The sequence below is a fragment of the Hyla sarda genome, chromosome 9 (genome assembly GCF_029499605.1).
Source record: "Hyla sarda isolate aHylSar1 chromosome 9, aHylSar1.hap1, whole genome shotgun sequence".
In the NCBI taxonomy this organism is placed as follows: Eukaryota; Metazoa; Chordata; class Amphibia; order Anura; family Hylidae; genus Hyla; species Hyla sarda.
Window position 1 is genome coordinate 58,578,369 of NC_079197.1, and position 12,532 is coordinate 58,590,900.

General features: G+C 45.5%; 1 protein-coding gene across 1 annotated transcript in view; it reads right to left on the reverse strand.

Moving 5' to 3' along the window:
• The window catches only part of DNAAF6 (dynein axonemal assembly factor 6), a 90,747-nt gene that overhangs the window by 5,795 nt on the left and 72,420 nt on the right, over nt 1-12,532 (reverse strand). Inside the window, exons 5-6 of the mRNA XM_056540851.1 lie at nt 6,702-6,801; nt 6,535-6,631 (exon numbers count right to left, since the gene is read on the reverse strand). Coding sequence (XP_056396826.1) covers nt 6,535-6,631; nt 6,702-6,801 — 197 coding nt within the window. The remainder of the gene's footprint in view (nt 1-6,534; nt 6,632-6,701; nt 6,802-12,532) is intronic.

A 12,532-nucleotide genomic window follows, 5' to 3' on the forward strand; every position in this document is an offset into this window, starting at 1 on the left:
TATTTTCTACCAGCAGATTAAGGCATACACCACCATCAGAGTGTGCCTCTCCTCAGGAAGCAGCAGTGTTGGCATCAGCAGCTCCTGAGCTGATTATACCAGCAAGCCTACTTATGATAAGTTTGACAGATGTTTTGTTGACAGTACCACTACCCTCCTGCTCTGAACACATCACCTCTTCCTCAACTGGTTCCTGCTTAAAACTACATCATCATGATCAAATGTCAATTAGCATTAACTTCTGTTGCCTTATCATAGGCTCCTTGCTCCCCTTCAGCATATCCACCATGATGTCTTACAATAACACCACCCCCACACCTACCACTCTCTGCCCCAATAGTGCTATGCTCAGCCACTGCTTCTTGAAAATATTGAAAACATTTTCTGGCAATCAATTTTGAAAAAAATGTAAATGTTTATAATGTTTGCTCTAGTACACACCAGAGAAAAAAACATTCATGAAGTGGGGAGGTCAGTCTGGTGAAAATACTTATAAAACAAACAATCAAACAATTTTTCAAGTAACAGGCCCAGTCAACTTTTGCAGCTAGAAATGCTTGTTAAACCTAGCTCAATATGTTCTGTTTTATGATTTAACCCAGAAAATACAGGTAACTTGGTAAAAGCCTATTTCACCTCCACTCTCAATGCTAGAACTGACAGTTTATGTTAAACCCAGCAAGAAATACTGTTTTTGATTAAATCCAGAAAATACAGGAAGCTTTGCATAAAATACCTATTGCACGCTCAATCTCAACGCTAGAAATACAGACTTATGTTAAACCCAGCAATCAGGTGAGATCTGCGGTCTATGATGTGAGCACAGGGAGTAAATGTACGCACTGGTGCACTACATACAAGGCAGCTAGGACATACATTAACGCCCTTCATCCTCTAAGGGTATGGTCACACTATATTTTGAATGGGATCTCTGCTAGCAGAATTCCACTAGCGGAGATTCCATCTGGCGGCCACTGCGCCGTCACCGTCACCGTTAAAATGTTCTTTCTTTGCGTGGATCAATTTCAGCGGCGATATTGTCCACCGCTAAAATTCCGCAGTGGGAATGGGTCCACAGAAGACCAATTCACACTAATGTTAGCAGTTTACACCACGAAATTCCGACACGCAATTTAGCTTGCGGAATGCGCTAATTACGTAGTATGAACATACTATAAGGGTTAAGGGACCAGTTAATTTTTGAAGTGGACTTAAGAAGCCTGGATGGCGGAAACTCCCTCATATAACTGCATTTAAAAATTCACACCATTTAAAAAAAACTTTGAAACTTTGTTAACCGTTCACAGCAATTAAGGCAAAGTGGAGGTGAAATGTAAAAATGCCTATTTTCAATTTTAATCCAATTTTTTTTTTAGCATTTATTACTCCAAATCTGCAGTTTTTAAAAATATCCCATGTGTGGCCCTAGTCCAATGCTTGACTCACACACAGGCCTCAAAAATGAAGGATCGCTCTGTAAACTTTGGGGCCTTCTTTTTATTAGATATTTGTCAAGCACCCTGTGGGGCATTTATCCTTGTGGGTGTAAGTGAAGCATTTTTCTACACCTTTTTTTGTGTGCTGGTAATGTGTAGGAGCACCAGATTTATGAAATGGTCACAGGGCATTTTATAAATTTTGTGCAGGTACACATTTTCTGAAATTTCACTTTTCACATACACCAAAAAGCTAAGCCAACTCTGGTATGGTGTAGTTTAGAGACTTTTCAGTGGCTTTGTGCTTTTTTCACAAAAAGGCGCAGTTCATAAAACCTGTCTATATCATGCGTATTGCCAAAATCAGTGGATTACAACTCAAAATCAGCAGAAATGTTTAAACCAAAAGTTAAAAAAAAAGGACACTTGGGCCAAAATAGCGCCAAATATAGACAGAAAAAAAGTGTCAACACGATGTTGGCCATTGGGTGTGTAAAAGATGTGCTAAAACATAAGAAACACTTTCAAAAGATCCCATTTTGTAAATTACACTTTAGGAATTCATATAGGAAGGGTAGTGAGTGTCTGACACCAAAATTATTTTAAATAAGGTCCTAAAATAATTATTTTAAATAAGGTCCTAAAAATTATTTGAATAAGGTCCTAAAAATAAAAAATGAAAATGTTTCCAATATTATGTGGTTACAGCTTAGATGTTCTTATTTAAACACAGGAAAATAAGCTTCAAAATTGTTACAGCAGTACCCCATATATGATCATATGCTGCTGTTTGGGAATACTGTAGGGTTTAGAACGGAAAGGAGCACCATTTTCATATTTACCATAGATTTAGCTAGAATGGTTTTGGACAAAATTGGCATAATTTTTTATTTTCGGTTGACAGAGACGTGAGGCTCTTTTTTTTTTTTTTTTTTAAAGTGCTGTAGTTTTAACCCCTTAAGGACCAGGCCCATTTTGGCCTTAAGGACCAGAGCGTTTTTGGCACATGTGACCATTGTCACATTAATAACTCTGGGATGCTTTTACCTTTCATTCTGATTCCGAGACAGTTTTTTCGTGGCATATTCTACTTTATGTTAGTGGTAAAATTTAATCGATACTTGCATCATTTCTTGGTGAAAAATTCCCAAATTTGGTGAAAAAATTGAAAATGTAGCATTTTTTCTAACTTTGTAAAGAAAATAGACATTCCAAATAAGTTATATTTTGATTCACAAATACAATATGTCTACTTTATGTTTGCATCATAAAGTTGACATGTTTTTACTTTCGGAAGACATATGAGGGCTTCAAAGTTCAGCAGCAATTTTCCAATTTTTCAAAAAAATTTTAAAATCGGAATTTTTCATGGACCAGTTGAGTTTTGAAGTGGATTTGAAAGGCCTTCATATTAGAAATAATCTATAAATGACCCCATTATAAAAACTGCACCCCTCAAAGTATTCAAAATGACATTCAGTAAGTGTGTTAACCCTTCAGGTGTTTCACAGGAGTAGCAGCGAAGTGAAGGAGAAAATTCAAAAAATTCATTTTTTTACATTCGCGTGTTCTTGTAGAACAAGTTTTTTTATTTTTACAAGGGATAAAATTAGAAAAATCCTCTCAAAATTTGTAACCCAATTTCTCTCGAGTAAGGAAATACCTTATATGTGTATGTCAAGTGTTTGGCGGGTGCAGTAGAGGGTTCAGAAGGGAAGGAGCGACAATGGGGTTTGGATAGTGAGTTTTTCTGAAATAGTTTTTTGGGCTGCATGTCGCATTTAGGAAGCCCCTATGGTGTCAGAACAGCAAAAAAAAAAAAACACATGGCATACTATTTTGGAAACTACACCCCTCAAGGAACGTAACAAGGGGTACAGGGAGCCTTAACACCTCACATGTGTTTGTTAAAGTTGTTAAACTTTGTTAAAGTTGGATGCGTAAATGCAGTTTTTTTCCCAAATTTTACATTTTTACAAGGGGTAATAGAAGTATATTATCCCCAAAATTTGTAATCGGATTTGTTCTGAGTATGGAAATACCCCATGTGTGGACGTCAAGTGCTCTGCTGGCACACTACAATGCTCAGAAGAGAAGGAGCACCATTGAGCTTTTGGAAAGAGAATTTGTTTGGAATGGAAGTCAGGGGCCATGTAGTTTCCAAAATGGAGTCACATGTGGGGGGTTCCACTGTTCTGGCACCACGGGGGGCTTTGTAAAAGCACATGGCCCCTGACTTCCATTCCAAACAAATTCTCTTTCCAAAAGCTCAATGGTGCTCCTTCTCTTCTGAGCATTGTAGTGTGCCAGCAGAGCACTTGACGTCCACACATGGGGTATTTCCATACTCAGAACAAATCCGATTACAAATTTTGGGGATAATTTGGGGGGGGGTCGATTGTTCTGGCACTATGGGGGCTTTGCAAACACACGTGGCAAATTTTCTGGCAATTCCGGACAAATCTTCAAAAGCCTTCTCTTCAAAAGCCCAATGGCGCTCCCTCTCTTGTGAGCATTGTAGTTCGCCAGCAGAGCACTTTACATCCACATATGGGGTGTGTTCTTACTCAGAAGAAATGGGGTTACAACATTTAGGGTAACACCAGCATTTTTTTTCCCATTTTTCCATCCAAATTTAACAAAAATTCGTCAAACACCTGTGGGGTGTTAAGGCTCACTATACCCCTATTTACGTTCCATGAGGGGTGGAGTTTCCAAAATGGGGTCCCATGTGGGTATTTATTTTTTTGCGTTTATGTTAGAACCGCTGTAAAATCAGCCACCCCTGTGCAAATCACCAATTTAGGCCTCAAATGTACATAGTGCGCTGTCACTCCTGAGCCTTTTTGTGTGCCCGCAGAACATTTTACGCCCACATATGGGGTATTTCCGTACTCAGGAGAAATTGCGTTACAAATTTTGGGGGTCTTCTTTTTCCTTTTACCGGTTGTGAAAATAAAAAGTATGGGGCAACACCAGCATGTTAGTGTAACATTTTTTCTTTTTTTACACTAACAGGCTGGTGTAGACCCCAACTTTTCCTTTTCATAAGGGGTAAAAGGAGAAAATGCCCTCCAAAATTTGTAGTGCAATTTCGCCCGAGTACGGAAATACCCCATATGTGGCCCTAAACTGTTTCCTTGAAATACGACAGGGCTCCGAAGTGAGAGAGCGCCATGCGCATTTGAGGACTAAATTAGGGATTGCATAGGGGTGGACATAGGGGTATTCTACGCCAGTGATTCCCAAACAGGGTGTCTGTCAGGGTGGCTGTTCTTGTTTTGCAACAGCTGGAGGCTCCGTTTTGGAAACACTGCCGTACGATACGTTTTTCATTTTTATTGGGGGGGACAGTGTAAGGGGGTGTATATGTAGTGTTTTACCCTTCATTATGTGTTAGTGTAGTGTAGTATTGTGTTTTCAGGGTACATTCGCACTGGCGGGTTACAGTGAGTTTCCCACTAGGATTTTGTGCTGCGGCCAAAAATTTGCCGCAGCTCAAACTTAAAGCAAGAAACTTACTGTAAACTTGCCTGTGTGAATGTACCCTGTACAGACCGTGCAACAGCTGGAGGCACACTGGTTGGAAGACCTTCAGTTAGGTTCTGTTACCTAACTCAGTATTTTCCAACCAGTGTGCCTCCAGCTGTTGCAAAACTACAACTCCCAGCATCTACTGATCGCCGAAGGGCATGCTGGGAGATGTAGATATGCAACAGCTGGAGGTACGCAACTACAACTCCCAGCATGCCGAGACAGCTGTTTGCTGTTTGGGCATGCTCGGATTTGCAGTTTTGCAACATCTGGAGGGCCACAGTTTAGAGACCACTGCACAGTGATCTCCGAACTGTGGCCCTCCAGATGTTGCAAAACTACAAATCCCAGCATGCCCAGTCAAAATACTGCTATGTGGGCATGCTGGGAGTTGTATTTTTGCAAGATCTAGGGGACCACAGTTTAGAGACCACTGTACAGTGATCTCCAAACTGTAGCCCTCCAGCTGTTACAAAACTACAAATCCCAGCATGCCCACACAGCAAACAGCTGTCTGGGAGTTGTATTTTGGCAACATCTGGAGGGCTACAGTTTAGAGACCACTGTATAGTGGTCTCAGACTGTAGCCCTCCAGATGTTGCTAGGCAACTCACCGGCTTCTGTAGTCTGCACCAGGGAGCCGAATCGCCGTCCTCTTCTGCCACCGATCGCCGCCCGCTGCCGCATCCTATGGGTAAGTGGACCTTCGGCGTCGGTCCTCCTCAGTTTCCCCGTTCTGCCCCGACTATTGTGGGTGGGCAGAACGGGGAAACCGAAAGTTAACCACCTGCCCCCGATCTGCTATTGGTCGTCGCTTCTAGAAAACCAATAGCAGTGATAGGAGGGGTGTCACCTATCCCTTCAGGGGGATTGTGGGTGTCTTGGACAACCCTGATCCCCCTTATTTTCCGGGTCACCATAGACCCGTATGACCCGGGATCGGCGCAAATCGCCGGTGTGAATTCACCGGCGATTTGCAGCAATTGCCGACATGGGACTGATGACCCCCCCCTGGGCATTTGCGCGGGGTGTCTGCTGATCGACCTCAGCAGTCACCCCGGTCTGGGGACCAAAATTCCCACGGACATACGCGTACGTCCTTGGTCCTTAAGTACCAGGGAGCTAGGACGTACGCGTACGTCCTTGGTCCTTAAGTGGTTAATTGGTAATATTAAGGGGTACATATGACTTTTTATTAGTTTTGGGGAGGCTAGGCCTCACAGGCTTCTGTATCTGGCAGATCTGGAGGCCATGATCAGGCTTAATCAGTTTCTGGTTGCCATGGAGACCAACGGTACTCCGCAATCCCACTGTGATAATATAGGGATTTATTTGAAATGAGTGTTTTGCCTATTTTTTACTTTATTTTTTATTTTTTTTTGATTGTGGCCTCTATTGGGGTAAACTTCTGTTGCAGCAAGAGCATGGCTGTGTTGAAAAGCTGGACACTATCACAATCCTTTGTGTTTGTCATGGTGCATTAAAGGGTTAAAGATTTTTTGGTAAATAAATTATACCATTAGCTAGACAACAACATCAGTATTGTATAAAACTAATTGCTTACCACCAAATCCTCACAGCAGACTGTTGATGGGTCTTTTCGACTCATGCCCAAAAAGATATCTTCACTTCCAACTTTCTGCTTAAAAAGTATCTCATATCTGTGACAAAAAGAAGAAATCATTGTTTTTGCCAGGTATATTCATATTTTAAATAACTTGCAGTACTTACTTAGGCTGTTCTCTCTGATCTGAAGTGTCATCAAATTCTGACCCCTCAGGTACTTCCAAAATGTCCCATATCTCCTTACTGCTTAGGTCTTTTTGTAATGCTTCAAAAAGAGGTAAGCACATAAGACTAAATTAGATAAAATTTGAACATTTCCAAATATTAAAATACATACATGTCTTTTTCAATGTGTAGAAATAAATATAACTTAAAGGGGAACACTGGTGGAAAAAAACAATGTTTTCAAATCAACTGGTGCCAGAAAGCTAAACAGATTTGTAAATTACTTTGATTTAAAAATCTTAACAGCTGCTGTATATTGCAGATATACCACAGAGAATTTTGTGAAGTTCCAGTCTGACAACAGTGTTCTCTGCTGACACTCTTTTTTTATTATAAAAGTACAAAACACAAAACAAGTTCATTTCACTGTAACAAAATTAACAAAACTGAACATAAAAACAAACTATTCATCTCAAAGTAACAACTTAAACCTCCCTAACCGGCCAGCCCAGATAAACCAAAAATAAATAAATAAATCATTACCTACTATAGTCCAACACACGCACACACACACACATACCTAATGAACATAAATAAAGCTTTCCTCGCTGGGATCAAAAACTAAAAATATCCAAACTAGGAAACATAACCACACTGCCCCCCCCCCCCTAATAACAAAAAAATAATTAATAAATAAATAAATAAATAAATAAATAAATAAATATGGCTAGCTGCCGTAACAAAATAATCCAACTTGGATAACAAAATATATATTATTTTTTTTATACATCTATATATTTTTTTTTCCTTTTTTACATACTATATATATATATATATATATATATATATATATATATACATATATATATATATATACATATACATATATATATATATCCACATACATACACATACATACATATTTACATACACACATTTTTTCTTTTTCTTTTTTGTTATTTAACAAAAGAGACTTTCACACTTATCCCGGTTGATCTTAGACCCGGATGCCTCCGAGTAGCGGTCCACCTCCGACATCACCACACCGACCTCCTCTCTCGTGGAGACGAAAATAGTGACATCGTCAGCGTACGCCACCACTCACTGGGTGACAGCTGGCTCCGCCAGACTCATCCCGACTCCCGCCAACGGCCCACAATCTACCCTCAGGATGAAGGGATCGATTGCGAACACGTATAAAAGCGGGCTCAAAGGACAACCCTGACGGACTCCGGACCCCACCTCAAAAGAGCGGCCAGACCACCCGTTCACCAGCGGGAAACTCTCTGCCCCTGCATACAAGATCTTAAGCCAATTAACAAAAGTAGTTGGTAAGCCATATCTCAGGAGGACGGACCATAGGTACTTGTGGTTTACCCGATCAAATGCTTTGGCCTGATCCAAGGACAGCAAGTACCCCTTCCAAAGACCTGCACTACTCCTCTCCACTGCCTCCCTGACACTAAGGACCGCACTTAAGGTGCTTCGGCCTGGAACAGAGAAGTGCTGAGCCCCCGAAAGGAGCCGGGGTGCAAACTTCACCAGCCGATTAAACAGTATCTTGGCCAGAAGCTTCCTGTCCGTATTGAGAAGAGCTATGGGCCTCCAATTCTCAATCTGGCTAGGATCTTTACCCTTTGACAGAAGAATCAGGGCTGACCTCCTCATTGACTTCGGCAGAGTACCAGAGGAGAGACACTCATTGAATACCTCAGTCAAGAGGGGAGCTAAAGACTCCTTAAAGGTCCTGTACCACTCGAATGTTAAGCCATCCGGACCTGGCGACTTCTTGGGGGCGAGCCCCTCGATCGCCAGTCTCACTTCCTCTTCCCTGATTTCTTCTGCCAAAACATCAAGAGAGGGGTCTACCCCTGGCTCAGGAATGGTTTCAGTCAGGAAAACCGACATCCTGTCTCGATCTAGATCCTTCCTCCCCAAGAGGTGCGAGTAGAAGGATCTGACGACCTCCAAGATCCCTGATCTGGACCGATTCAGAGATCCTGTACTATCAATCAGTCCTGAAATGACTTTACTACTCACTGACATCTTACAGTTTCTGTAAGGGTCGGGCGAGCGGTACTTCCCGTAATCCCTCTCAAAAACCAAAGATGCGTGTCTATCGTACTGACACCTCATCAGCAAGGATTTCACTCTGGAGATATCCTCTCGGCTACCTCCAGTCGAGACAAGAAGCTCGAGTTTCCTCCTCAGACCCTGATACAAGCGATGTTCAGGGACCTGAGGCTCGAGAGCTGGCGGAAGAACCCCGCAACCCGCTTCTTGAATATCTCCCACCACTCTGACTTACTACTACATAGGTCCAGTAAAGGTACCTGACTCTGAAGAAAATCCTCAAAGGACTGTCTTATCTCCGCTTCCTCCAGGAGGGACGAATTCAGCTTCCAATAACCTTTTCCCATCCGGGGGGTCTCTGAAACATTCAGGGAAAACAAAATCATACAGTGATCGGAGAACTCCACCTCAACCACGGACACTGCAGAAGAGACGGCTTCCTCCTTTAAATAAAACCTATCTATCCTAGACCTGCGACTACCTTGATGATAGGTGAAACCCGCGTGGCCCGAGGGGCTCCGGATGTGGGCGTCCTCTAGGCGAGCTTCTCTAGTTATGCTAATCAGTGCCACACTATCACAAGTCAGCGGACCATTGGAGCCTCTCCGATCTTGGGACCTCGTGACATTATTGAAGTCCCCTCCAAAGATCACTTGCCGACTCGTAAAAAGAAAGGGCTTAATCCTCATAAAGAGATCTTTACGGCCCCGCTTAGTTTGCGGGGCGTAGATGTTAATGAGCCGGAGCTCTTGTCCCTTTATGAAGACATCTAAGATCAGGCACCTCCCCATTTCTAATTCAATAACCCGTCGGCATTCAACAGGAGCGGTAAAAAGGACCGCCACCCCACTATACGGCTCAGCCGCAAGAGACCAGTGGGAGGGACCGCGCCTCCACTCTCTTCTGGCTTTTACCAGAGAGGCTAGATCTGACAACCTGGTCTCCTGTAAAAAGAAAATGTCGGCTTCAACACGGCCGAGAAAATCAAAGGCTGCGAATCTAGCCGTATCAGATTTTATGCTGGCACAATTAATAGATGCCAGCGTCAATGGGGTGAGTGCCGCCATACAGGGTGATTAAATTAGACGGCCACACCCTTTACTTTTTCTTTCCCTTCTTTTTAGCCCCCTCATCCCCTGAAGAAGATGAGAGGGCAGGACCACTCTTAGTTCTTTTTTTTGATTCAGTTTGGTCCATTTGATCCCCGTCTACGTCCGGCCCCGGTCTAGCCCTGCCCTCCAAGGAAGGAGCCTCAATAGGACAGGGCCCAGTTCCCCCCAGAGGCTCCTTCTCCCTAGGCACCCCGCCCTCACCTTCACCCTCCAAGGAGGGGGAGGAGATGGCATCGAGGACGAGGTACCGGTTTGACAGGTCAATCAGAGGGGGGGCAATCAGGTTTCCGTTTTGGATCTGGCCCGTAGTACAGGGAACAGAGGGCTCTGACCTCTTCTTTCTCCCTTTCCTTTTGCCCTTGTCTTTCTTTTTAGGCCTCTCTCCACTCTCCTCATCCACACTTTCATAGTGGGAGGAATCGGAAGTATCGGCCATATTGCCCTCCTCTTTGCGCAGCTTCCTGACCTCCTCATCCAGCACGTCCTCCTCCAGGGCTTCAGTGGTTACAGGGCCAGCTTCTGGAGCAGGGGCTGGAGCTACCCCCACCACCTGGGCACTCTCCAGCTCCCTACTCCTCCTCCGATTTTCCTCCCGCCTTAGTTTGGCGGGGCCCTTTTTCCTCCTCACTAGCCCTGTTGCGCCCCCATCCCTGCCCGTGCCCTCCCCAGCCGAGGCAACTTCACAGCTCTCCTCAGCCGGAGCGGCCGATGCACGGCCGAAGGCGCTAGGACAACGGCTGAAAGGGTGTCCGAGGACACCACACAGGTGGCACCGGATCTGCCGACAGGATGCGGCCAGATGACCCACCCCACCACACAAAGCGCAGACCTGCACAGTACAGGCTGCGCTAAAGTGGGTGGGGCTGCCACACCTGTGACAGACCTTAGGCTGCCCCTGGTAGAAGACCTGGATCCTGTCACGTCCAAGGAAGGCAGCTGACGGAATGTGGGCAACTGTACTCCCTGAACGCTTGAGTTTGACGGAAAACGTCCAGGCCCCGGACCAGATCCCGTGCTCATCAAAGTTTTTCTTGGGCATGTCCGTCACATCCCCATACCGTCCGAGCCAGGTCATGATGTCATAACAAGAAAGTGACTCGTTACGGGTCAAAACGGTCACTTTCTTGACAGAGTTCTGACGGGAAATCGCCTTTACGGCGAAATCCCGGCAGCCGGGCTCGTTCTTCGCCACTTCGTAGTTCGACCAGAAGAGTTCAAGACCCTCCGGCCGAACGAAACTGACGTCAAACTCAGACGAACCATAGGGGTGAATCAGAGCAAAGATGTCACTCGCCCTGAATTCCATCTGCAGGAGGAGCTCAACCACTTTTGCGCGAGGTGGGCACGCATCCTCGCCCCTCCAAATCAGACGGACCACATTCCTACGGTTATTGTCCTGCCCGGATGTCGGGAGGGACCAGACCACCCCCCCATTCCTCTCTCGGAAAGCCCCCAAACCATGCCTCTCTATCCAGAAAGACAGGTCGACCTCACCCCTTCCCTCTACCTGGATCGACCTGTCACCCCTGCGTAGAGCCTCCAGGAGGCGCTGTTGCAAATGCTCCCACCATCCTTCACTCCACTGACACTCCTCTTTTCCACAACACTTCCACACTCATTCTCACATCCTGCACTCTTATGCTGACTAACAGATTCTGGGCTGGCTGGGACTTGTAGTGTTGCAGGTTTTATTACACTTTTCTTTTCTGGCTTAGCTGCCGGGGTCGATGCTGATAGTTCCTTCTCCTTGGCTGAAGTCACTTCCGGAGTCTGGGGCTGCATCTCCGGGCACACCCCAGCTCCTCCCACAGTGCCAGCACCTGCTTTGCCCGACTGCACGGGCTCTGTGGATGATGCCGGCGCCCGGACACTCCCCCCCCTCACAGAGGAGTGCCCCGCAGCGCCCACAGAATACACAGTACTTGGAGGACCGCCCCCCGAGCACACAGACCTACCACTCTCCTCCACCGGCACCCGGACACTCCCCCCCCTCAAAGGGAAGTGGCCCGCAGTGCCGGTAATGCCCACAGCACTCGGGGAACCGCCCCCTGAGCACACGGCAGCATAGCTTACCCCGCCACTGCCCACCATGAGCCCATCCTGCCCCTCCCTACCGGCAAGATGGGTGGGCTTCATATCTATTGCGTCCGCAGCCTTTTCTGACGCCATGCTGTATCCCCTATGCTGGCTCCGTTCCACCACAGAAACAGAGTCTGGCAGTCTGGGGGACCCAGCAGCCTGAACCAGCTTTGCAGCTGGCCCAGACTGCTGGAAAGGAACAAACACGTACTGCACTGTTTCCTGGGTCTTTTGTTTCTTTGCCTTACGTTTCACCACCACATCCTCACACTGGTCGTCTCCAAAGGTAAAGTTCTGGAGGTGGGCTGGGGACTCCTGCATAACAATCGCCCTTAATAGACCCCCAGCCGCACTCTCCACATCATCCTCCTCACTATCACTTGATGGTAGTGCCACCTGTGCTGGCTCGATGTAGCTGTCTTGGGTGTCACAGGGAGTAGCTACAGGAACAGCATCCATCTCCACCACTTGTGAATTTTCTTCCACCTCCTTTACACCTTCACCACCATCCTCACTTTCTTCACCGCCACTACTCTCCCCATCATCCACCTCCTCCTTACCTGGGGA